General features: G+C 37.3%; 2 protein-coding genes across 3 annotated transcripts in view; one reads left to right on the top strand and one right to left on the bottom strand.

The window, feature by feature from the left end:
- The window catches only part of LOC109449503 (nmrA-like family domain-containing protein 1), a 36,032-nt gene extending 30,659 nt beyond the window's left edge, over window positions 1-5,373 (bottom strand). Inside the window, exons 1-2 of the mRNA XM_088794188.1 lie at window positions 5,286-5,373; window positions 701-852 (exon numbers count right to left, since the gene is read on the bottom strand). Coding sequence (XP_088650314.1) covers window positions 701-710 — 10 coding nt within the window. The 5' untranslated portion in view covers window positions 711-852; window positions 5,286-5,373. The remainder of the gene's footprint in view (window positions 1-700; window positions 853-5,285) is intronic.
- A 111-nt stretch (window positions 5,374-5,484) lies between these two features.
- Window positions 5,485-27,316, top strand: TRA2B (transformer 2 beta homolog). Of its 2 annotated transcripts, none has more exons than XM_019735827.3 (9): window positions 5,485-5,675; window positions 16,969-17,102; window positions 18,343-18,505; window positions 19,773-19,961; window positions 21,904-22,019; window positions 23,052-23,135; window positions 24,856-24,915; window positions 25,663-25,736; window positions 26,313-27,316. In XM_019735827.3, the coding sequence occupies exons 1-9, from the start codon at window positions 5,640-5,642 to the stop codon at window positions 26,321-26,323; spliced, it is 867 nt and encodes a 288-aa protein (XP_019591386.1). In that variant the 5' UTR covers window positions 5,485-5,639; the 3' UTR covers window positions 26,324-27,316. The 2 variants fall into 2 exon arrangements, with proteins under 2 accessions (XP_019591386.1, XP_019591387.1); XM_019735828.3 differs by having other exon boundaries at window positions 5,495-5,675; window positions 25,666-25,736.
- The last annotated feature ends 337 nt before the right edge of the window (window positions 27,317-27,653 follow it).

Genomic DNA, 27,653 nt, shown 5'->3' with positions numbered 1-27,653 from the left:
ATTTAAGACCCAGTCTTATATAACATAATATAAAATAAGACAGGGTCTTATATTAATTTCTGCTTCAAAAGATGCATTAGAGCTGATGGTCCGGCTACGTCTTATTTTCAGGGAAACATGGTAGTAATATAATAATCCTAAGATAAACATTTTCTTTATATGTTAAATGTCTGAGTTTTAATTTTGGTATTCTAACTTTTGCTACCTTTATCCCTTTACCAGACTTGTCTAGGTAGCTGGAGAAGGCCTCTAATTCCTTTTTTTAAGCTGAATTTTTCTTTAGTGCTCCAAAGTGATGGGTTGTCTCACCACAATTATACAGCCATAGTCATCATACTAACTAAATATTTTCTTAATTTCCTCTTACCCCTAAGCTGATTCATAAAAATCTGCCTTAACTAAGCCTCAAGTTCTGACTTCCACATTCGTATTTACAAGCAATGAGTGGCTTTTCGGTCACTTTATCTGCTATTGGTCGTCTGAGGATACCCACACATCACTCCTTTAAGGATTTTGCTTATTCAAGGTAAGAGTTCCTTGGCCCTCTCTATATTGGTAATTCCACTTCTGTCTATGCCACCCAGCGCTCCCCTGAGCCCCAGGTTGTTATAACCAGTACTCATTGGACATCTTCATTAGGATGTCCCAGCAACACCTCAAATTCTACAGGTCCCAAATTGAAGTCAACATTCTGCCCTACCTGCCCTCATTTTCCTTCCTCGTTAATGGCATCATGATCCTTCCACCTGGTCACCCAAGCCACAACGTAGAAGTTGATCTAGCTTCTCTCTCCTTCACCTCCACATCCCAGCCGTATCTTGGGGAAACACTCCAGTCTGCAATTCTGAATCACTAGGGGTTCAACCAAGAGAAATAAAAGACATAGTAATTTGAACAGAGAAAGTTTAATATAAAGAATTCACTACAACTAGAGATAGGAGTAATGAAGGATGAACTAGTAAGAAGTAAAGAGATGGCTAAAGAATGTAGGAATAACAGATATAAGAAGCATTACCCCTACGTCTGAAATAGAATCCCCCAAAAGACCTCCCCACTGCAAGCGCTGAGGTGCAGACCTTGTCGGAAAGAGCATGGCTGTGGCTCACTGGATGACAGAGAAGTTGTTGAGATGTCACACTGGCAGAACTTAATAAAAATCTGCCCTCTAGAATTTTTTCATAAATCTTCCCTTTAGGATGCTAAGAAAAGCTGTTTGCGGGGCAGTGTCTCACCTTAGAAAATCCCTTATGTGGTGCCAGAGGAAGCTACCAGCTGCTGGATGCTGCTGGGTGCTGCTAGGTGCTTCTGGGATCCATGAGGGATTGGTTCCAGGACCCTCCGCAGGTACCAAAATCCGAGGATACTCAAGTCACTTATATAAAATGGCATAGTATTTGCATATAACCTATGCACATCTTCCTGCACACTTTAAATCATCCCTATATTAGTTATAATGCCTAATACAATATAAATACTATGTAAGTAGTTGTCATACTGTATTGTTTAGGGAATAATAATAAGAAAAAAAAGCTGTACATGTTCAGACTGTGCACGCAACCATCATAGGCCTAAATACATAGTACATGTCAGCAACAATGTAATATTTTTTGGAATATTTTTCATCTGTGTTTGGTTGAAACCATAGATATGGAACCCGTGGATAGGGAGGGCCAACTGCATTCCCATCATCAAGACCAGTAAGGCCCACCCTCTCAGAGTTGACCCATTCACTGTTTACCTTCCATTCTTACTACCATGGGAGTCCAGTCCTGATCACCTCATATTTTACAGTTCTGGAAGCACATTCCACAGGGCCACTCAATCAACAGCCTGGCCCTGTTCTGGGTGCTGGAGATTCAGACATGAATGACACACAAGCCCTCTAGCCTGACTTCCATGTCTTTGTCAGGACAATCTTCCCTGCTTCCAGCAAGTCAGTTGCCTACTTGGAGACTTATAGAGGCAATCTATTCTAAATTCTGTTCTAAATCTATTCTATTCAATCAATCCAAAACTAATACTTTGCTTTCCTTCATTCACTCAACAAGTATTATTGAAGGCTTACCACATGCCAGGTACTGGTACTAGGTATAAAAGAGTGGACAAATTGGCATGGGCCCTGTCTTCAAGGAACTTATGGTCGAGTGGGAAAGACAGACATAAAAAACAAAATCACAGAAATAATTATGTAATTACTATTGTTTGATTACAATTGTTATTAACGACATGAGGGGTGCTTACAAGTGTGTGTAAACAAGAGATCTAATGATCTAAACCAGGAAGCAAGGGAAGGCCTGAGATCTGAGGAGGAGCCCAGGTTTAGGTGTATGTCGTGAGGAGGGGTGGTTGTTGAATATCCCAGGAAGAGGGAACAGCTCATTCAAAGGTGCAGGGTTGAGGCTACATGGAGTGTGAGAAACTGTGTGCCTAAAGCATAGCGAACAAGGGGGAGAGTAGCAGAGAGGAACAGATTATGCAGAGAATCGCAAATTGTTATTAAGGTTTTTGGCCTTATGAGAAGCCACTGATAGTTTCAAAGCATGTGGTACCATGACCTGACTTAGGTTCTTTTCTCTCAACATTTTATTATAAAAATGTTCAAACATAATGGAGAGAATTGTACGATGAACACCCATATTGTAAGGTGAACACCAAAAATCACACAGATTTTACAATTAATATTTGCCTCCTGACTTAATTTTTAAATTACATCACATTGAAAAGTATTTAGGTGTTAAAAAGGAAAAAAATTAATTTAATCTCTTCTTTCCAGGGAGGATACAAGAAAGTTAAGAAATGGTACAGTTTAGCCAATATAATGATTTGAAATTAATAAATGCACTAAAGCACAAGGAATCATTGCAAAGTTTGAAACACAATTATTGGGGAAAACCATGCTAAAATGTTTTCCTCAGGTACACCCTATCCCATTTCATCTTTGTGAACTCTGACTCCAGCTCCAAGGTAATAATTCTTCATATAACCCTATTTCCTCATATTATAACTCAAAACAAAGTGCTTAAAGCTACAAAAACGCCACAAACACTAATTTAGTTTCTAAGATACTTCCTAATTCTCCAGATAAGTGAATTGATGGGGCCCTGATAAATGGTGATGAGGGTGGTGGGGTAGGAGATAGAGAGGAAAACATATATATATATATATATATATATATATATATATATTTTTTTTTTTTTTTTTTTTTTAAATTTTTTTTTAATATACAGGAAGTAGAATTGATGAGGAGGGGAAGAGAAAAAGTTTTAGCAGAGACATTTAGGGGGCAGAGGAGAGGTAGATTATTCAAATGATTATTTTAATTTTAATTTTGGACATGGTTCGTTTTTTATAAGCCTCTAAAATATCCAGGTAAATATTCCAGTAGGCTGCCGAAATTTAAGCATGGAACTAAGGATGGTGTTCAATGCTGTAAACATCAATTTGGAAACCATAAACATGTAAGTAAGTCCCTGACTGAAACCATGAAAGCAGACAAGGTTGCCTCTGAGTAACATGTAAAAGAGATCTTGAGTCATCACCAAATCTCTGGATCTCAAATACCTTAAATACCGATACTATTCCAGATGACCATTTTAAGTCCAGCAAGAATCAAATCGTCAATTTGTACAACTCAATAATAAAAAGATTAATAACCCGACTAAAAAATGGGCAAGGAATCTGAATAAACATTTCTCCGAAGATCTAAAATGGCCACCCCACCCCCCCACACACACACAAAGATGCTCAACATCATTGCTAGAGAAATGCAAATTAAAACCACAATAAGATACCACTTCACTCCCACTAGGGTGTCTAGAATTAAATGGCAGTTCCTCAAAATGTTAAACAAAATGTTATCATACAACCCAGCAATTCCAGTCTAGGTATATTTCCAAACAAACTGAAAATGTATGTTCATATAAAAACTTGTACATGAAAGTTCATAGCAGCATTGTTTATATTAGTTAAAAAGTGGAAACCACTCAAAACTCTGTCAACTGACAAATAAATAAAATGTGATACAGCTATACAATGGAATATCAGCCAGCAATGAAAAGGAATGAAATAATAATACATACTACAACATGGATGAACCTTGAAAATGTTATGCCAAGTTAAAGAAGCCAGTCACAAAGGACTACATGTTATGTGATTCCATTTATATGAAATGTCCAGAATAGGCAAAACCATAGAGACAAAATAGATTTGAGATTCCTTAGAGCTGGTGGGGTGGGGAGGGAGATGGGCAATGACTGTTAATGAGTACAGGTTTCTTTTTGGGGGTAATGAAACTGTTCTAAAATTGTGGTGATGGTTGCACAATTCTGTGTATATAATAGAAACCATTTTGAATTGCACACTTTAAATGGGAGTATTGCATGGTATATGAATTACATTTCAAAAAGCTGTTTTTGAAAACCAAACGGATTTTTACCGCTACCAAAGTACCTCACCAGCCAGTTTCCCAGCCAGTTAATGGACAGGGAAACAACAGGTGCAGAGAGGTTTCGACTTCCAAATTTGAGCTCTTTCCACTGCACGGGCACTATGACACCAAGACAGTTGATCGATCTAATAGCCGGGATGGCTAAGTCACCAACCAGCGGGGAGCCCTACACAAAGGGATGATTCACATCCCAGGCTGGGTAGAGCAGGATGGCAGATCTTCACACTACTTAGAATGGTGCACAATTTAAAACTGAGTTGTTTATTTCTGGAGTTTTCCATTTAGTATTTTCAGTCTACAGTTAATCACTAACTGAAACCATGGAAAGCGAAACCACAGATAAAGGGAGACTGTTGTATACCACGCTGTTGTTTGATGGCAGAATTAATCTTCCCTCCTTGTGACATCACTATAGATGTACATGCGTATAGCGCTTAAAATCAAGTTTACAAGTGTGTATTTAGAATAGAGATTGTGAACAGGGATTGTCTAACTTCAGTGCACCAAGTTCGGTCAAGTGCTTTGGTATTTAATAGGTGCTCAAATGAAGGTTTATTCAAGAAGAAAAGATCTATAACTAATGCTAAATAAATGTAAAGCATAGAACCCAGTACATGGATATCGTTCCTCTCCAACCAAAACGCGCAAAAAAAGACAGAAATAAAGCGGAAAAAAGAAAGATGGGAGAAACTGAGGGCCTCTCTTTCCCCCCCTTTCCCCTGCCCACGACAGTTTCCTAGGAAAGCTCCAGAAGGGAATCAGGCATGACCAGTGACATCACTGCACCCCGCGGCGCTATCATCGCACCCCATGGCAACCACCCCACAGGCCAACCCACCAGGTCACTTTTCCACTTCACAGAGATCCAGATGTGGGTGAGGCCGCGCGAAGCGCGGGGCCTTACGTCACATCCAGTTTTCAACGCGCCACTGCTGGAAAGGGAAAGCCGCGAGCTGAGGGGCGGAGCCAAGAAAGCGCGCGTTCTGGGAGGGGGCGGAGCCGGCTTAAGGATGCCACGTCACGTCCGGGAGCGTTAGAGCCCGTGTTGAGGCGGTGCGGAGCAGTTCGGTTACCAGCGGGTTGGAAACCAGTGTGTTCTGGGTGGCTGCGGCGGAACCTCTGTAAAGAAAGCAAGAGGTTGGCAGCTTCGATTGAAGCACGTCGAGCTGAGCGGCGGCAGCAGCTACGAGTCATGAGCGACAGCGGCGAGCAGAACTACGGCGAGCGGGTACGTAGAGGTGGTGCAGGGGGCAGCTGTGTGGTCCCAGCTTCTTGCGTCTCTTTCTAGGCCCGTCGGCCTCGGACCGGGAGACGGGCGATTTAGGCTGAGAAGTCTGAGGCCGGGAGGATGGGAGTCGGTTTTTAAAAGCCTTTGTGGATAGTGTTTTTTGTCGTGAAGGAGACCACAGGTAGGTTTATGTGGCCGAGTACCCGAGTCGGCGGTTTTTTCCGTTATAGGGGGGATTAAAGATGGCCGCTGCGTCCCCTCGGTGTTGGGGGAGGGGAGCGGTATCTTATTTCGCCGTTGCTCTCCTGCGAAGGCTCGCCGCAGCCATCTTGGGCTGGCGGGCTTGGCGCGCTGCCAGAGGCACAAAATGGCGGAGGAGCCGCGCGCCAACGCAAGGCCAGGCGGCGCCTCGCAAGGCCGCGTGGGGCGGGTGCGGGAAAAGGCTACGTTGTTTGGGGACTTTTACCCGATGCTTAGGCAAGGAAAGGGTCGTCCTGTGGGCCCGTAAAGGATGGAATCTAGTGTGTTCTTGGGACTTTTAGGATGGGGAAAATTTAACTGAGGCCGACTAAATTCTAGGCCCGTTAGTTTGAGGGGATTGTGCGTGGGCTTTGTGTTAGGCCTAAGTCGAGTGCTTTTCTTTGATACTGAAAGGGCTTTCAAACCAAATAGTACCCAAATAAAATAGACCGCGAGGTCTCCATTTTTCTCATTTTATGGAGTAGATACTTTTCCACTGGATTGTGTGGGAGAAATTGGCGGGCAACGATTTATAGCGCCGTTATTTCCTTTGTTTTGAGGTATTCTGATTCTGTGGACCACAGTTAGTGATTTTCCGTATTTTTAAGTCTTTATCTCCCAGGTTGAGGAGTTAGGTGAGGGTTAATTAAATTTTAGGAATAAAACTTCCCGGCGTGATGTAAAGCTTGGTTGCGGAGTGTGGGTTCTACTGAAGATGCCACAATATAAGGCTTGCCCCCAAGTCTTAGCTATTTGAAGGTTAAGGAGAATTTGTTACGGTGATAAAAAGCACCATAGAACTTGATCGGAATAAGTTGGGTATTTTTACAGTTTGTTAGGTTTTTCTCTAAGTCTCAATAGTAATTGTCAGGTAAATATATCCAAATACCTTAGCAAACGCCTATAAAACAGATTTGGGGGTGGTTTAAAAGTAAACTGTCTTACCTCCTGGTACATTAATGAACTTACTCTAACTTTGGAGCCAAATATGTTCAATTTGGTTTGAACTAATCAAGCCTCGCCTTTACATATTCAGAGAAATACTGCCTTTTTACATTTTTTTCCCTAAGACGATTCTAATGTCACCAATGTGCGATTGTTTTTTTAAGCTCCTGGCTATGTTACGGTAAGAAAGTTTGGATTGGGCTCACAAATTGTTATGGCTATGACTTCTATTAATAGTTTCTATCAGCTGAATATACTGTGGAAACTAGTCATTGGTGTTTGGACTGGTAATGGAAAACATAATTTTAAGTCCTCAGTTATTAAAAAAAATTATTGGGTACTTTTGCACTGTTTAGGGACTGCAAAATGACTGGTTTATGATGAGCGTCCCTCTCTATTGAATATACCCGAATAAGTTACTTGTGTCGGTGCGCTTGTGGAGATGAAAAATTGCCCAAAGGAAAATAAATTAGTATACTTTACATTAAGGGAGGAAACAATTGTAGGAATTAGGTCCTGGTTTGAGGCAGCTCACAAGACGTCCTCCCATTAAGTTTTTGAAGTGGTTGTATTTTCTTCTAGTAGGGTATATACATCCTAGTGTTTTTCACAATGCTGCTACATATAATAGTTATCAACTAAATTATGGAATGAGGGAATGCTACAGAGTAACTTAAAATTACATATGAGAAATTATTTTTTTCTTACCTAAGAGTCTTGACTTACTGGAAGAGATTTTCTAAACTAAAGTTGTGGGGTGCTTCCATTTGGTTTAGTGTTTGTTTTGTATGTTGATTGCTTTCAAACTAGCCTTTTGGAACCTGAAGTTGTTAGGATAGACCTAAAACACGTGTTGGGTTAAAAAGAATGCTTGGCAAACTGTAAAGGTCAATGGAAAAATTTAAATAAAATGCCATAAAAAAGGCTAGGTAGAACGGTCAGGCCTGATTGGCTAAAAATTTCCTTTTGAAAGTGCCTGAAAGCTGAAAAGTTGCATTCAGGGCAACATTACTGTAGCCTTGTAGCCTTCCTGGGGCCTGAAAAATTAAATCATTCAACTCGAGGCTCTCAAATATTCCAAACTGTTCACATGTCACTAATAGAAATCTAATCAGTTCAACTGTAACCTCCCTCATTTATCTAAAACTTTAATAATCCTGACAGACATGGACACACCCAGTGTGACTATTTTTCTCCAATCCCTTTACATGTTCGAAGTTCTTTCCTAAGGAGAGTGGCTGTGTGTGGGCAATAAATTAAGTTATCCTCAGTTTGGTCACTCTTAGAACTGGTTTAGTGTGTCCCCTTGGCTCATTTTAAATGCATAAGTAGGGTGTGTCCTTGAAATTTTGTGGTTTATGTCATACTTAGTTGTATGTCAAAGCCTTTTACCTGTAGGATTTTTGTGTCAAAGTTGATTTACAATTAAAGAGTGTAATTATAGAGTTGACTTCCCTGATCTGTCCAAATCCATACAAAAGTAAAATGTTCTTCATCTACAAATTCAAGTTGCTTCCAGTAATTTACAAAAATTGCTCATAAACATTTTTTTGCAAAGCAGTTGACTTAATCACCTTTGTGGAGAGAGGCACTCTTAGCAGTTATGTCACAATTTGGAAGAATTATGTGACAAAGTGTTGGTAATATTAGGGAAAATAAGTCTTTAGGGCCCAATTATGGTCACAGGGTTTAGGTTATGTAAGGTTTGTTTTTTTGGTCTTGCACTGGCTTAATGTTCTATCTTCTAGGGATTGTAATTTCTTGAGCTTCTACAAATGACTATCTAGAGAATCCAGAAACTAAATAAGGAAACACTAATGTATGGACCAGATGGTTTTAATTTGTCACGTTATCAAGGTTACAATAGCAAGCAGTTTAAGAAAGTACTGATAGAACATTGTTTTTTTTGTAGAAATGTTTGCAATATAGGTATGTTATCTTTATTCTTGTTTTCTGTAAGAGATGGTTAGCATCTGAATATCATTCCATCAAACTGCTTTTCAGATACTGCAGTTCTCTTCTTCTGCTTAATCTTGGATTCTTTTTGTATTCTTTGTTTTTAGCCCCTAACTCCAAATTCTAATTTTCAAAACTGAAACATCTTAGTCTATTTCTTTCGAGAGAATTCTAGCCATTGCACCAAATTCCTTTAATAAAGGAGTGAGTTTATGTTCATGGGAGGAAATAGTTTGCATTGTATCACTGAGTGGTTAGGTATGAGTCTTGAAGAAACCAGATTGTTAAGAATGCTTTAATGTTGTGGATTGTCTGAAACTAAAAGGTGGCATTTTCAAACTGAAATTCCAAGTGATTATAAGGTAAGTACTCTTGGTTTTGTGAAAAGATTAAAGAGGAATTCAGATGGTGGGAGATGTATTAAAATGGAATCCTCCTTGTACAATGTTCGTTGCCTTACCCCCTTCGTTATCTCCAATAAAACCCCAAACCTAAATGATAAAGATTAATACTTTCATAGTTGACTTCACTTTTTTGCCCAAGAGGACAGAGCTACAGTAACGTATATATCTTTTGAGCCTTAGCATTATCTTACATTGATCAATTTTTACATATTAAATTGTATGTATTGTTTTCTCACAAGGTACAGTGATGGGGGGGGGTGATGCTTAGGAATTTTAAGTGTTTTGCCCAGTTTAGTTTTGGAGGGCTTTAGTTTCATACTAGGTCAGTCTTGTTTTTTAAGCTGCAAGCCTAAAACAAGTTCTTTACTACAGCAAATTAAGAGTCTTCAAGTTGTCAAAAATCTTTGCTTTGAATTGGGTTTTGGCGGTATTTTCAGATTGTTACATTTATCAACATAGGTGATCTATTATGATAGCATAGCACGAGGCCCCTCTTTTTAATTGATTTTTGTGCTTAGATACTGGATTTAAAGGTAGTCTTAAGAGTCAAAAAACATACTTAAACTTGCTTTTGCTGGAAAGTACTAAATGTTTTATGAATGTAAATGTGAGTGTACTGTTGCAAGAGTTCTCAAAAGTATGTCAGGGCAATGGGCATGTCAGGTGATGGTTTTTTCAGAGCATACGTCCCAGTCTGGATTTTTTTATCCACCCCAACCTTCCGGTAGAGTAGCTGCAGAAAAAGATAAAATAGTTCTTACAGTGATAATGAGTATTGGCCTTTATGATAGGATTAATGAGTTATTCTTTGCTCCCTCCCAATTTTTAAAATATTAATTTGGAATTGACCTAATGAGTTTGCACGTTTTTAATGTTACATGAATTCCAGTTGTAACCCCTAGAATCATTTTAACAGAAACTGTTGATGGAACAAGTTTCTGCTTATTTCTAAGTAGGAGCTCTTAACCAAATAATACTAGTCCAATAGTTGGTCTTCTGATTTTAATAAAAGGGCTACTTGAACTTAGTAGCTGAGTTTAAATAAACCTGATATTTACATTATCTAATACTGTCTTTTGTTCAAATACAAAAGGAAGAAGATTGAGAAGGGGTAATGCAATAATAGCAGGAAGGCATCCATATTGAAAAGTTGTGATATCTAGCGCTTTGGCCTCCATTTCAGTATCCTGTGCATCTAAGTTTATCCGTACATAATGTTTAGGAGGCCCTAAGAGGAAACCTGCTTGGGCATTCTGATTCCACGATTACATTTGTGCTGCCAGCAAACATTTCCCATTACATTTTAGTGATGGATATATTAAAAGAAAACCAATTACTGTATAAATAATTGACTTAAAAACTATACTGAAACTTATGCTTGCTTTCTTACAAAAGACATTACAACACACACTTCCCATGATAGCCATTGCTGTCTTTATGCCCCAATAGGCATAAAGCCTTATTTTTAAAGAAAGTTTCCCCCACCCCTCCCAAGAATAAAAACTAGGAGAGGAAATTGTTGACTGTGAAATGAAAGACCATACAGTGAAATGCAGGAAAACTAGGATGTTTAACGAAGGCAGTATTTGTTTAGTGTGTTCAACAGACACGTACACTTTATTCATGTTGTCTTTTTAGTAATTTCAGGAGGTGAGCTGTATTTTTTTCCCATTACTGCCACCTTTAAAAGTTGAATATCTCCTTTGACTGCAGATTTTAATATTTGTTCACTGAGGGGGGAAGTTCACCAAAAAATACTTGAACACCACTGTTGCATTCAAGTTTGTTCTGCTTTCCTTCATAGCTATTTGCATATAGTTGTTTGACTTGATTTTGTCTTTTTATGGTTTCAGTTCTAAATTTAGTAGTTGGACCATTCATAATATAAAATCTGACTAGAGCAGCTTTCTCTAGGGGTGGGTTGAACACTTAACATATCATCCAAAATTTCAGATTCTCTGACATTGTCTTTCTACAGAACTCTTTAGATACGCAGTACAAAAATGTGTGATATTAAATACATTTCACCTTATCTAGACACGTCACAATTTGTAAACCTTTCCAACCCTGAGCCTTGTCAGCATTGTACAAATGAATTGACCATGCTTTCCTTTCTTGCACTTTTGTATTAACGTGTCACTTTTTGACTAGAAATGTGCTTTTGACACTTAACATATTTTCTACTGATAAATACAATAAGTGTGAAAATGTAATTATAGTCCTAAAATGTTAGGTGAGCCCTTCACATTCAACTTAAGCATGATAAAACTATTTGGAGTAGATAAATGAGGTTGATTACCATATATATTTTAGAACCAACAGGGAACTATGTAGTTTCCGTTTTTTGAGCTGCATATTGTAGGGTTTTTGGTGTTTTTTTTTTAACCCAGCAAAACAAAAGGGATTTTTTTTTTCTAGTTTCAGTTTTGGCACTGGATTTTATCCTGGAGTTTTAAAATATTCTTCATCCTGTTCTTTTTCTATTAAGGTTAATGTTGAAGAAGGAAAATGCGGAAGTCGTCATTTGACAAGTTTTATAAATGAGTATTTGAAGCTCAGGAATAAGTGAAGCTGAAATTTGAAAAAATAAAAGAAAGAATGCATGCTAATTATCAGACCAGAAGTCCCACTTGTAGAATATTGAGCAATTTGTGTGAAGTGGGGAAGATGAAAGAAGTCAGAATTTGAAACGGAAGAATGAAGAAAAGAAATAAAAATGAAGTTAAGATAAGAAGTAATCTGGAATCAGAAAGCACTACGCTAAGTAATTACTAGTCTGTTTATGTGTCCCTGTATATTTTGCTAAACATGCATGCATTATTTGTTTAATAGAAGAAAATATATACAGGGTAAAGAAGTGCCTTCCAGGGGAAACGTTTAAATTAGGTAATTCTAATTTTAACTTCTTAGACAAATTATTGAAATGCGATTTTAAAAAGAAATAATCCTTTGTAGTCAAATACTAGGCAGGAGTGAGCTCTCCAGCTTGGGTAACTGGCTTCATGTTGTTCCCTCTACATTTTTTTGGTCTTTCTAACTCTGCTGGTGCTGGGGGGCATGAGTGAGTACTTCCAGAGTTGGAACTGGTGGTCTGTGCCGCCACTCCCACCCCCTGGACTTCTACAAATGCACTGACCCCTCCCTATCTTTCAGTAGTGAAGAATGTATAGTAAAATGTTTTCCTAAAGAAGTCGCCAGGATAGTTATAGAACCAAACCCTCAAAATCCAAGGAAAGCCTTGAACGGGATAGTTACTTTTGGCATTAAATTAAAACAATAATTTTTTTCCAGATGGCAATAGTGGAAAGCTATGACCACTTAAGCCCTAACTTTAAGATGCATGTGTGTGCTAAATTCACAAGGATGATTCTTAATTCTTTTCTGTTTAATGCTTATTCTAGCTGAATGACAAGGGTTACTGCTAAAAATATACTGGCTTCCCTTAGAATAAGGTGGGTTACACAAGTGAACAACAGGGTATCTAGCTCAAAGGTGCTTTATTTCTTTTTCTCATTTTCTGCTATTAACACTTAGCTATTACAATGATGTGAGAGGTATATAGTAGCTTTATTCTGGTTCCTTACTCCCACCACTTATTGGGAGAATAAATCCAAAGTCGTTTCCTCTTCTGTGTGTTTTGTTTTAGCTGAGTAGGAGAGTCAGATGGTTGGTATGATACCTTCAGTTGGATGGGATAAGTACACATGTCAAAGTAATACTTAGTGGTAGCCAACCCACAGCTGTCTTTTGCCCTATTGGGAAAGCCAAGGTTATCACTTCTTCCTGAAATGAAGACAACCTAAAAAATTTCCTGAGTTGTCAGATCTTACAGCTAATGGAAAAAGTGGCTTAAATAACATTTCTAGAACGATCCATTTTCTGAGATTATAGGGCCGCTTGTCAGTGTGAAATTGACCTTTTTATTATTTCTGTAACTTGCAAGCAGAGGAAAGTTATTTCTAGTTATAGGGGACAGTTTCTAGCCTTTGCCCTAATTGCTACTTTGAAATTTCTTGCCATGTAGCAACTAATAACATTAATGTTAATTTTGCATTCTGAATTACTTACAGGTTAGGTAGAGACCTGGGGTAAAAGTGATGTGAATGGATGGTTCTATTCAAGCCCACAGATTTCTTTTATTAGGAGACCTGAAAAGTCCTTGGGGGGGTCCAAAAGAGAAAAGACCTCTCAGCCCTCAAAGGGGAAGAAAGCAGTTTGGGATTTGATTGTATGTCCTAAGGTAGATAGGGGTAAGGCAAAAATAAACATTGATGCTATTGGACCGTCTCATCCGTTTGGCGTTTTTTGTCCCCTTGGCCAAAGCATTTCTGAGGGACACCACCCACACACCTGCCATTTAGCAGGTAAGGGAGAGATAGGCCTTTTATCGTGGGCAATAAGGTACATGCCCCAGGAGGGCTGATTAATGCCAGTGGCAGGTGGAGCAGAGATGATAGAAATGAAACAATGTTTCAGGAAGGTGCCTTTGCCAAGAATAATCAGGTAGGCTGCATAAAACTTAAGAAATTGACTAAATCAGTGAGATTTAAATAGCATCGGAAATATGCTGTTTTTAAGAAATGTAGACACCCAACTCTAGACATACTAAAATCAGCTCCAGTTTTGGGACTTGTGTTTTTAAATGCTACATAGGTTTACTGCATACCTTTAAGATCCACAGTTCTAAATTTGATTTACTTCATTCAGTTTTTTAAAATAATACAGGAGAAACCTAGCGATTGATTATTCCCACTTCTATCATCTCCTTTCAAACAGTTATTTCTAAGATACTGCCATTCTCAGAATTAGGGAGATGGCGATTAAGGCATTTTGTTGGAAGGCTGAGTTTTTCCTGATGTGTCCTCTGTTGGTTACATATTAGTATATGAGTAAGATCCAATCTATAAGAATTTAATTCCTTGAGCAGTTTTCAGGGAATTTTTGTCTTTATTTTAATCATGCTAATCTTAAGTTCATGATCCTTTTCCTTGAGGTATTGATGTCCAGAGTAGTGCTTTTGGTAGGGTTTTAATATGTTGACACTTAGAGTTTTGTCACCCCTGAAAGTGGACTTTGAATTTTCCTTGTGTGTAGGGGGCTTTCCCAGCGGGTTTTACAGATTTGCCTGTGGATTAAGGGTTAAAAGTTAACTATATGCTTTTAGATTTAACTAATAATTTTAGGTCTCACTTCTTCTAGACAGGTTCAGTTTCCTTGCATATACTTCTTAACCTGCTAATGGCCAACATAAGCACAAATGGGTTTAACATGTTTAATAAGAATATCCATGACAAGTAAAGTAGGTGGAGGCATTGTTTAGGTGTTAGCCTAACTAAATGTCAGTGTAGACGGGAAAATCTTTGCATTCTGATTTTCCCCCTATTCTGGGTCTAAAAAGAATTGCTCACAAGATCTCTCGGCCTAGAGCCAGTTAGTTTTAGAGCCTAAGGGAAAAGTCTTACAATTTTAGAAGTACTTGCTCTTAGTGGACAGACTGGTAAAAAGCATTTCAGCTTGGAATAAGGCTGTTTTGTTTAATGAAGCAAGAGGCTCTTTCTATCCTCTCTTTATACTCAGATCCCTAGACTGACTGGTTTCTATTAACTACAATAACTTTATTGGTAATCTTTTAACTCCCAAGTTGTTCTCTTTGGTTTCCATAGTTGTTTCTGTCCCATGAAGTAATCTTTATAGCAATGGATTAAACAAAGGCATTTAGTAATTTTTGGGTCCCTATTACTATTTTCTAGGTTAGTTTTTGCCTGTGGTAGAAACCATAGCCCCAGTTTTGAGAACTACTTTGTCCAAGGAGGAAAGTGAGGTGAATTGTGCTTTTAATGTCCCAGTGTTCAGACTGTTTGCCACAGAAAGCCAAGGGATTGTTAATTCGGGTCCCCAAAGCTGCAGTACATCTTTTTAACTATTGGTGTTAAAGGCAGCCCTTTTCATTCATAATCAAAAGTACCATCTTTTTCTTTGAATCTCTTTACAGTCATTCTTGGGGGAAGGAGTGGAAAGTGCCACATTTCTTACCACATCACACCATGTTTTATAATGACTTTGAAATCTTGTTACAAAGTTTCTAAAGTAGTTTTCGGCCTAGACACCAGAACTCATTTTACAGGCTGAGTTCCTCTTCCCTGTTCTGATCTTCAAATTTTAACTTGTCTCATGCTTTCTTTTTCTCCCTTGGGTGACATAGAAAGGAACTCCTAATTTTCTCCATTATGCTGTAAATCACAGAACATATTCTAAAATGTTTTGGGCTATAATTTAAAATAATCACATATCTTCTATCCTTTCAGGAATGGCCAGAAAATTCTAAAGGTCTACCAACAGGGAGGTGTCTAACTTTTATCCAGCAGCGTCAACATTGATTCTTAATCCCTACAGTGACTTATTGTAAGGTTGGTTCCTTTTGCGTTGGCCAAGAAAATTCTGAAGGTCTACCACACAAGGCAGTCTCTGATAACTTATCCAGCAGCTTCGACATTGATTCTTCTATAATGACTTGTAAGGTTGATTCCTTTTGCGTCTGCCCATTTTTGCTGTACTCTGGGTGGAAAGACTCACTAGAGTATGCCTTTTAATTTGCCTAACGTGGATAACCTGTAATAAAGGTTGTTTTGCTTGATGATACCTGAGTTAGCTGTCAGACTGAGTGGATGTTCTCTTTATCCAGTTTTGGTGCGTTGGCAGACCATTTTTCTGGTTCCTTACTACATGTGTATGCCTTTTCTACTGATTAGTTGCCTAGTTAGCGGTTTACCCATTCCATGGCTATTTTTTTTTAGAGACCGTTTTTGTGCCACTTACCTATCGGCTAGTCCTAGTTTTGATTGGGAAACCGCTGGGTATATAGTATATACCTAGACTTTGGTTTTTGCATGTAGTTCCTGAACTCTCCCTTTCTGAGCCTAGATGAGGAGCCCTTAATTTTAATCTGTTCTGGTTTTAATGTGTCCTTCAGATAACTTTTTTAGCTTATTTTCAGTTCCCCCTGTTTGCCCTGGCTCAACTCCATTTAGCTGAGGAAGCTGTAACTCCCTGGCACCCTCTGCTCTCCTTGCCTTTGCATAATTCACTGCCTTTCTACTGTAGCTCCATCCGGTTGCTTTGTTTACTTAGGGGCCTCCCACCATGGTTAGACGAAATAGGGTCTTAAACAGGGTCTAGTGTCCTTCAAGCTGGTCCTTGCTTTCCACTACTAGGTTTCTGCCTTTTTCTAGGACTTGAACAGATTATCCTTGTCTCTCTTCCCACTGCTGAACAATTAATATAATTTGAAAAGTTGAGGTCTTAATAGATCAAAAACATTTTAAAAGTAAGTTTTATGGATTTTGTAGGCTTTTGTTTTATAGATGGCAACGTACTTGAAATAGGTGTGAAGTATAGGTGTCATAGTTAATAATAAGGTTCTTTCTCACCCTAGTCTTTATGGAGTCACATTCCCAAAACAGTCCTTGGACAGTTCCTCAACTGCTTGGCTTTGACACCCCTTTCTGAAGAGACTGGGGTCAGTTAACTCTTATCACTGCTCCAAAAAAAGGTGAAAGTTCAAGTTAATTGACTTACGTCAATTGGAGCAATGTAACTGAATACCAGGTATAATTCAGTTCCTACCCTTACCTATGTTTTCTTATCTTGGAAGGGGATTGCTTTCCCTCACCATTTATCTTACAGCAGATTATTTGTTTTTAAAGTTGCCCAGAAAGTATACAAATTAAACTTTTGACATCTACGTGTAGGAATCCCGTTCTGCTTCCAGAAGTGGAAGTGCTCATGGATCTGGGAAATCTGCAAGGCATACCCCTGCAAGGTCTCGCTCCAAGGAAGATTCCAGGCGTTCCAGATCAAAGTCCAGGTCCAGATCTGAATCTAGGTAAGAAAGACTGTCTTGGGATTTTCTTCTGTTACTCTTGGCTTTGAAATTGGTGTGTGGTTTGTAAACTAGGAAGATAGAGAGGGTTAGATCATTTGTTGGCCTGTTTAATATTGGTACTAAAAATGAACTTAATTTTAAGTTCTGGGAGACCTAAGACTAAGTGGTTAAGAGCCTGGGCTTTTTGAGTTAGGCTTCAAATCTTACCTCTATTTTTTCTGGCTTGGGCAGATTACTTAACCTTTTTTCACCTTAGCTTCCTTATCTATAAAGGCAAATTAGTAATAGTACCAGTTCTTTAGAATTGTTGTGAGGATCCACTATGAGTTTAAGTAAACTGTTTACTAATATGGCAAATATACTATAGAATATTGGCTTTCGTTAACTACAATTCTTGATAAATAGTTGTAGTCTGGTATTACAATTGTATGTATACAACAAAAGTAATGCAGTGCACTTTTAATGTTGGTCAAGAGTAGGCTATATGTCCTGGTTTGCCTGGGACAGCCCCAGTTTATGCCTGTTGTCCACACACAGCACCCCTTTTTTCTTACATGTCCTGCCTGGTTTAGATAACAGATGTTGATTTTAAAACACTGCTGGAGGAAACTACCGTGGTAGTGATTCTCACTTAAGTGAATGATGGTCATAATAGGGGAAACAAAACGGTGGTATTCTAAGGGGGAAAGGTAGGCAGTAATCAAGCTAGTAGGAAATGCATGTTTTATGATTTTCAAGATAATTGAGTGTGTTAATTTTAATTTCTTCATTATTTTAAGAAATGTTGGAAGGGAGCTAGTAGTGGGTTTTTGAAAAAATTATTTTTAAACTGCAGTTACTTTTGCACCAACCTAGTAGTTGATATTCAGTATTTTGTATTAGTTTCATGTGTGCAAGCTCGTAGTGGTTTTTACCATGTTTCCCCAGAAATAAAACCTATCCGGACAATAAGCTCTAACGCGTCTTTTGGAGCAAAACTTAATATAAGACCGGGTCTTAATTTACTATAATACAAGACTGGGTCTTACATTAATTTTTGCTCCAAAAGATGCGTTAGAGTTGATTGTCCGGCTAGGTCTTAATGACTACTGATACAGAAGAAAACTTGATTCCACTTAGTTGGTACCATGTATGCCTGCATTGTGTTCCGTCTTCTGGAGTTTAGAATAGAGTATTAAAAGAACTGAAAGCTATATCTTGTCAGCTATTTAGTCATAACCTTTAATCCTTTGTTTTGTAGGTCTAGATCCAGAAGAAGTTCTCGAAGGCATTACACAAGGTCAAGATCTCGGTCTCGCTCCCATAGACGATCCCGTAGCAGGTCTTACAGCAGAGATTATCGAAGACGTCATAGCCACAGTCATTCTCCCATGTCTACTCGCAGGCGTCATGTTGGGAACCGGGTAAGATGAAAAATACTGTTTTTGAAGCTGTGGATGGTCTAAAGCCATTTTATTAATACAGTTCTATCTCTGTTTTGCTTTGTTTTGTGTTTTGGAAATTAGAATTGATTTTGACAATGGAGCATTAGCAGTGAATACATGAGTTACCTCTTGGGGCTTTAGTGTTTTGAGACAGTCTTCTTTAAGGTATCTCCCATGTAATAGTCTACATTTGGGCTATCAGTTACATTTTAAGTAAAACACTGTCATATTGGTATAACTTAGCCTATCAAATAAAAAAATCTATTGTGCATTGGTTTTATAATAGTATATTAGATCATATAGCATCTATATGTTTTATACTAGTGTTACTCAAGTTTTCTGGGTTTCTTTTAATATACTTTCTATATAATACACTTCTGACTTTCCTGATTGTATTTAAACAAGTTTCTTTCAGGTATTGAGGCTTTCCTTGTCTTTCATGAAGCGTTCCAAATGAGGTGGCATTTAGTGTAACTTCTATTATGATTTCATTGTATAATCTGAGTGGTTTTGTAGGGTGTATGAATTTGTTTTTGAGTGCAGTGGGATATGTAGTAAATAAATGAAAACTTTGGGTAAATTCATATAGCAACTGGGATGGCAGCAGTATGTCCCGTTTTTCTTAAAATTGGAAGCCGCTTAATACCTGTTAAAACAGTTTCGTGCACATCTTTGGTTTCATTCATGTGTATATGTGAATACTTGTGAATATTATGTTTCTAGAAATAGAATCAAGGTGAACATGCCATGCCCTTTTATATCTTTAGCAGTTCAGACCAAGTTTGTGGGTAGCATATCTTAATTTAGCATTTTTAATAATTTATCGTGTTTCATTTCTCTGGTTTGTAGAGATAATGCTATTATTATCGTTATGCCTACATATTGTGAATCTGCTGGCATTTCTTAGAATAAATTCCTAGAAGGTGAATCCATCAGGCAAATTGCCCTTGAAATCTCCCCCGAAAAAGCCAGTTTGCTTTTCAATAGTATGTGCTCCTGTTTCCCTCCACTTAATTCTAGGGTTGAAGTGATTCCTTTAGTAATCCTTTCTTTTCTGTCCATTCTTAAATATGCTAGTAGCACTTGCTGTAATATGTTAATTTTAAGTCTTTAGTCTGTTTATCTACTTTTATTGGTGGTGACATTTTTGGCTAATTGATGCGGTTCTTCCCCCCCCCCCCCCCTTTTTTTTTTTTTAATTTTGATTGAGACATTTTAAAGTTCAAATCCATTTTTCTATTTCTAGGCAAATCCTGATCCAAATTGTTGTCTTGGAGTATTTGGATTGAGCTTGTACACTACAGAAAGAGATCTAAGAGAAGTGTTCTCTAAATATGGCCCCATTGCTGATGTGTCTATTGTATATGACCAGCAGTCTAGACGTTCAAGAGGATTTGCCTTTGTATATTTTGAAAATGTAGATGATGCCAAGGAAGTAAGTAAAAGCCTACCTACACCTTGTAAAATACCAGTCCTATTGTAAACAATGACCAAGTACTTGGGTGAAGACAATTTTTGTTTTTACATTGTAAATAGATATGTAACTGTAGCTTGAGTTAAAGGAAATGCATCCTTCTGGGAACAGATTGGCGTCAGTAATACTTTGAACTTCTTTTTCAACTTTCTGTGGAAAATTTCAAAGATACAGAATACCAGAAAAGTGTGACTTACGATAATTGCTTCTATCACCACCACCACCACCCCCAAACTTTTTAGTATTTAACAACTTGTGGCCTAGTATACTTCAACTCAGTCCACCTACCACCACCACATTATCTTAAAGTAAATCCCAACATACATGACTTTACAAATGTGGTACATATCTACATAAAAGGTATGTAAAATATGAGACTGTTGATACTCTTACTTAGACTATTTAATCAGTATTTACACTGAAGGAATTTAGAATGGAGAAAAATAAGTTACAACTCAGGAAAAAGGAACTGGTTTTGTGTATATTGGCAAAGTGATTTCATATTTAGATGTTAATCGACTTGAGGCAGAATGTAGGAAGTAGACAGCTTGTAGTATGTAGACTAAAAGTGGAGAGCACAAATCGGGGCCATATTTTTAAATTTGGGCTTGTGACTCATGATAATAGGTGAAGTCATTTCCAAGGGAAGTATAAGGAAAGCTTGGGAAACAATGATAATTAAGAGATAAATGTTGAGATTAGGAATTCAGCTCTAGATAAAATATAGTTCTTTATGAAAATTACCATAATTTTTGAAAACTAAGAACATGATCTAAAGAAAAAATCGAAAGCTGGATCCAAGTAATTACAATGTATGACTATGAGATCTGAGAAATTGAAAATATGCTTTAAGATGTCACTCCAGCTTCATTTAGTAATAATTTATGCTCAGAGGTATAAATAGGATTTACCCAAGGTTACTAACAGCATAGGCCTGATTTCCCTAACTTTTTGGTACAAGACCACAGTTAGCTTTGTGAAGAATAGCATATTACATCTGAATCCATAGTGTCAGAAACTGTCTCCTGAGGTTTAAACTTTTAAAGTAGAAAATGGCATAATTGGAGTTAGAAATTTATATTCTACTTAGGTGGAGGGTTTTTTTTTGTTCGTTTGTTTTTTGTTTTGTTTTTTTTTCCCAATTATGAACAAGCTGCAACTAAGTCTTTGGTGTGGGATTTTTGTTTTGCTATGAAGTGCTACTACTCTTTCAGGTAATTGTATATTCTAGATGAAGGAACTATATGTAGCTGTCTTCATTCCACCTTTTTGCTTCCATAGCAGGGTTCCATCAACTTTTCTGTAAACAAATTAGACAGTAAATATTTGGGGCCTTATGAGCTATAGGATATCTATCACAACTTTGCAACCTTGCCATTGTAATGCAAAAAACAGCCATAGACAATATATAAATTAATCAGTGGGGCTGTGTCCCAATAGAACATTATTTGTGGCCACTAAATTTGAACTTCATATAAATTTCATTTATGAATTTTCCTAGCCATTTAAATTTTTATCTCATGGGTCATAGTTTGCAAATATGCACTGCTTTAGAGCTAGAAGCACTAAATTTGTGGTTAGGTACCATAATCACTTCAAGTGTTTCATGGGTTAAATTGACCTGTGTGGCTTTTTCCGATACTTTTCTGAGTTTTATGACTAGTTTTTACAAATGAAACACTTCATAGGGGAAACAACAGCCTGTTAATACATTCTAGGCCAATGTTATGTTCTGGCCAACATTAAAGGAGTTTAATGCACCTAACAAATATCCAGTTGGACTTAGAGATATTGGATACTTTTGGCTTTGTCCAAGATTTGTGTGTGTGTGTGTGTGTGTGTGTGTGTGTGTGTGTGTGTGTGTGTGTGTGTATGTGTATAACAGCTTAATTATCTTTTGAAGGCAAAAGAGCGTGCCAATGGAATGGAGCTTGATGGACGTAGAATCAGAGTTGATTTCTCTATAACAAAAAGACCACATACCCCAACACCAGGAATTTACATGGGGAGACCTACCTAGTAAGTTTATTTTTGAGTTAAAAATTTGACGGCTCAGTTTGTTCACTTGTCCCAGAAATACATGTACTGGGGGGAAATCTTGGGCATTTCATCTAATGCTGCCACAGTATAAATCATTTTTCCTGTTTTTCTTAACTGGCTAAAACTATTCGATACGATATATTCAGTGGAAACGTGCCACAATTTCCGATTGACACCATTACATAAATCCCATCCCACTTTATCATAAAGAAATGCTATGTTTGACTTTGCTTGGTCAATAATGGAAACTTAACCATTACAGGTAAAATCAAGTTTGTATAAGTCATACTCAAGTTCATTTTTTAGTTTTTGTTTCCTTAAGCATAGTGGAAACAAGGACTCCAGTTTTTGTACTGAATGGATACAGGATACTTTTTTCATTTGTCATCATTCTTACCAGTGTATATGCTTTTTAAATTTAATGTTCTTATTTAAGGTAGAGAAGTGTACCATAATTGCCATGTTGTTTTTTAACAGGCTGAATATTTTCCCACTCCAAACTAGATTCTTCATATGATTTTGTTTCTCTGCCTCTAGGGAAAGTGGGGGATTGGCAAATTGACTTAGTTGAAAGCAAGTTAGTAGAATATGTGTACTTCCTTAATCAAAAGATTATAAAAATATGTATGTACATTGTTATGGGGGGAAAGGGGGCAGTGTTGATCCACTATCAGAATTCAAATGGGAGTAATACTCATTTTTCAGTTAATTCATAGACACGTCTTTTCTGATACATAATCAGAAGAAGCCTATGAGTTAATAATTGTGAGTTGTTAGTTGGTGTATCTGGTTTCGTTTTTTTCTTTTTCTGCCTAGGATAAGAGAATAAACCAATTGCCCAGTTATGTCCGTAGAGCTTGGCTGTGTGGGTTGTGTTACCTTTAAGATCAAATGTTCATAGCATCATTCTGCTGCTGATAAATATCTGAACAGTTTCTAACAGCAAAAGTCATGTCTAGGAAGATAGGGACAGCCACTTGAGGTTTTATTAAGATATGTTATTATTCATAGTGGCAGCTCACGCCGTCGTGATTATTATGACAGAGGATATGATCGAGGCTACGACGATCGGGACTACTATAGTAGATCATACAGGTAAGTTAACCGTAATACGAAGTTATAAAATGGTGCCGAAAGTTTGAAGGAAGCACCAACTCTTCTGAATCAGCTGTAACTGAGCAGCACTATGCCTGCTTTAGCCTTAATAAAAGCATTACTTTGTTATACTATGAAATCTAGAGTTAGTTTAAACCAGATTCTAGAGTTAGTTTAAACCAGATTTTAAGGTTATGTATCTTTAACATAATACGTGCATTTCTTTTTAAACATCAACTGTAAACCAACCAAAATACCTGGTTTCAAGCTTAACAGTGGAAATAAAATTATTGTATTTTGCCATTTATAGTGCGTATTTTTGGCCCAAATCTGTGAGGGAAAAATAAGGATGTGCATTATACACGGGTAGTACTGATTCCGTATCTATATATATAAACGTTTTTAATTTTTTTGTTTATGCTTGAGTTAAAAGTGAAACTCTAGAAATCAATAATGATATCCACATGCAAAATAATACCCTGGAATACGATAATGGTTTTGTTGAACTTAGGACAAACTTGGAACGACGAAGGCTTGTTGGTCTTCTGTGATGTGTAAATATTGTACCTTTACTACCGGTACATAAAATACCTTGTACTTTGTATCTGTTCTTGTGTAGTGTAATTATTTGTTACGTGAAATTTTTTACACCATGATATGTTAAAAAATAAATGCTAAAATTCCTTTATAATACAGAAAACAAGTACCTAAGTGTAAACAAAAATTTGCATTAAAAAATTAAAATTACTTTTCCTCTGAAAGTTTCGCCTAAAAACGTGGGTGTGCATTATACATGGCAAAATACGATACAGACCATATACTTCAGTTTTTCCCTTAAAAGGTTTTTTGTTTTGTTTTCTCTCAAGCAAAATAAGCTACACGAAGCAATTTTTGGTCTGTCTAATGTATCGTGCACACTAGAAGTTAGAGAAAACTGGTTCTTAGGAGTCCATAAATACAAGAACAGTAAGAGTTTTTTCATTAGCAAAATACTGATACATTTTTAGGGGGTGGTAGAGAAAAGTTCATCGTACTTGGAGAAACAAAAGATGTCTTTGAGGATATTTTTCAAAGATAAAAATGAAGTACAAGTTTCCTTTAATTTTAGCAGCAGCAGGTAATTTAGAACCCTGCCTGCCTTGTCAAAATGTAAATTGTGTTATAAGTACTGACCGCAAGAATCCATGATGCCTTATTTTGGTGTGGTGTAGTATGAATGTTGTTTTTTCCACACTATTTGGTAATGTTCTAACACGTTGCGTATGGCGGGGTTTTAAATCCCTCGTGAAGATTCTCGTGATCCGTACGCAACGTATTACGTTGACCGTTGTCGATGTGTTACTGTCTGTGGGTGTGAGTTGTCTAGGGTGCCCCTGACATTTTTGGCCGTTTTACTGTGGACAGAAAACCTTCCCCCGCACCCCCTTAGAGCACTTTTACATTAAGTGGCACTTGGGGGATTGATTTGTGGAGGCTGAGAAGATTAAGGTGGTAGCTTTGATTTTTAATTGAGCATTTACTTAGAATTGTTGTTTGTGTTAATGATATTTGTTCTAGCCAGCAGAGAGAGCTCTGCCAGTTTGTGAAGAGGGTGACAAAAGGAGCTCTTTATCACTTAAAAGAAATTGGCTTTCATTTCTGCTCTGAGTTTTTATTTTCCTGCATGAATTGTATATTCTTTCAAAAACTCATAAAAATGAATGTTTTTCTGCCTTCACAGAGGAGGAGGTGGAGGAGGAGGAGGCTGGAGAGCTGCTCAAGACAGGGATCAGATTTACAGGTGTGCCAGGGGAGGGTTTAAAATCTGTACAGCAGTAGAATGGCTTACACGAAGACACTCCGTTACTGGTATTTTGCTTAGTTAAATTATAAGTGGCATTGCACAAAATTAGATTGCATGAAGTTCATTAAAATATTGTGACTGAAGCCCAAGGACGACATGTCCATTTGTGATTTTGCAGAAATGAATTGGGTTATTACTAGGTAATTAGTGGTACCATTTTGTACTTTAATGAGATAATGTTACAAATTAAGGTCACTGATAAGAACCCATAGTATTTTCAGTCTTTATTCTTCATAGCTATCCTCTTGGACTTTTAATTTGTTTGCTTTTTAATAAGCATCTTAGAATAAGCAATGAACACTCAAGTCAGTCAGTCTTAGACAAAAGGAAACTACTTTGATGCACTAGTGAGATTTGTTTTGGGTATTCATGAGGGTGTGGTTGGAATTACTGGGAATTAATTTTTGTTTAATATTTTAATAGAATTTAAAACGGGTTAGATGATCAATTGATGAAATAAGAGTATTTAACCTCATAGTTTGGTTTTTTGGTACTGGGCCTGATCTGTTTCATTCTCAGGACTGAAACAGACCTTGAAATCCCATGACTAATGCAAAGTTTTTGATGGTCAGTGATGGCCTCCTAGTTTTAGAAACTGATAAGGGGATTGTATATAGTCTTTATATGTCATTTAGTCTAATTGTGATCTGTGGAGCCTTAGACGATCTTGACATTTGTTTACAGAAGACGGTCACCTTCTCCTTACTATAGTCGTGGAGGATACAGATCACGTTCCAGATCTCGATCGTACTCACCTCGTAAGTTTTTGTCTTGATATGATTTAGTTTATATATTGTAATAGTACGGCTTGCCCTCGTTTACCAAACCATAGCAAAGTAACTATTTCATTGGCAGAAAAGGGGTTGGATCTCAAGTAGTTTTGTCTCTAACACACACACACACACACACACACCCGTTTTATGTATAGGGAGGGTTCCAGAAAGTGTATGAAAACCACCCTTGGAATCTTACTCTTGTTGCTAATTAATATAGTAAATGCATAGTATATTGTCACCATTTGTAGCTTTTTTTTTTTTTTTTTTTTTTTAGGAGTCCTTGCAATTTTTGTACAGCATGGGAACATCTAAGTAACTTAAAACCTTAGCTCTTAGATTGAGTTATACTTTCCAAATATTTATATTGTTTCACTTCGTTCTCTCATTTCTAGTGTAACTCTTACGTGAAGGTCTTCCTCTGTTTTCACAGAAGAGAATCTGGTACATAGTAATTCCCTAATGGCAGAACAATCTAAAATTCTCACCATTAAAGTATACTTGAAGTCAGTTCATTCAGTATTGATGCATATTTATATATATATACTTTTTTCTTCTCAGGTCGCTATTAAAAGCATGAAGTTGACTTTCTGAAACCTGCCCTAGAGTTGGGAGATTGTTTGTGGACAATATTTTTTATTGTCTTCTGTTTAAAAAGTGAACAGTGCCTAGTGAAGTTGGGTGACTTTTACACCTTTTATGATGACTACTTTCGGTGGAGTTGAAATGCTGTTCTCATTCTGCATTTGTGTAGTTCGGTGCTTTGTTCAAAGTTAAGTGTTTTCAGAAAAGTATGTTTTGCATGTATTTTTTTACAGTCTAAATTTTGACTGCTGAGAAGTTTCTATTGTACAAAACTTCATTTAAAAGGTTTTTCTACTGAATCCAGGGTATTCTGAAGATCGAAGCCTGTGTGTAAAATGCTACCAAATGGCAAAAAGCAACAATAAAGTTTGATTTTTACTTTTCTTTCTAACATCAGTGGTTAGCAGAACTGTTCAGATTAGGTTGTCAGTAGTAAATTCAAGACAAAAAACGCCAGTTTTCCTCCGGTCCATTAAACATATACCATACTTAATATACCTGCAATTAAGTGTTAAAAAATTAAGCTCTGTAACTCAGTACTGCTAGTATTAGAACTAAAGATCTTTCAATACAGCAAATGCTTAATGCTTCTATAATGTGGATTTGTCAGCCTTTGTGTAATCTGTATTATAGCAGGGAGTAAGACGAGATAATACATTGTAAGCCTTAAAAAGGCTATTTCTTAAAGCTGTTATAAGGGGATAATGGTATTTCAACTGGTTATCAGCAAATGACATTACATTCCACCATAAATGTACTCTCATTCTAGCTTTTAGACTGAAAAAAACTGGGTGCTTCAGAGTTTGGGGGAAAAGAAGGGAACACTACTGTGTTGTGGGTGAACTGAAGACTGCCTGTTCATTTTTTAAATATTATTTTCAGGTCCTTTGCTTACCAGAGGAGGCCCAATTTCACTCAAATGTTTTGAGAACTGTGTTAAATAAACGCAAATGAAAAGAGTAAAAGGCTGGTACAACTCAGTTTACAAAGAAGGTTTTGTTTATTTTAACGTTACTTATAGAGTTCATTTATAGTTTTTAGTCCCTCGTGCAGTATCCCTTGAGCTGAGTATATTCTTTGTGCTGGTTTAAAAAGAAATATATTCCTGGAGTGAGTAACTAGGTATTGCAGTGATCATCGTCACTTGGGGACGACATTGTATTAGATTATTCTTCACACTTGTCCTAATGGTGCTTGAAATGCATGTTCTCGATATTGTTTCTTCCGAATTTCTGTTACTTTTCATGGCCACTTCTAGGGAAATTGCTACAGGCAGGTGATTTAATTCTGTTGGCCTGCTTGCCTTTATAGTGCAGG

Source organism: Rhinolophus sinicus, chromosome 17, assembly GCF_057876585.1.
Source record: "Rhinolophus sinicus isolate RSI-liver-muscle chromosome 17, RSI-T2T, whole genome shotgun sequence".
NCBI classification, from domain to species: Eukaryota; Metazoa; Chordata; class Mammalia; order Chiroptera; family Rhinolophidae; genus Rhinolophus; species Rhinolophus sinicus.
The sequence above is the reverse complement of the archived record's forward strand: the minus strand, read 5'-3'. Positions and strand labels throughout refer to the sequence as shown.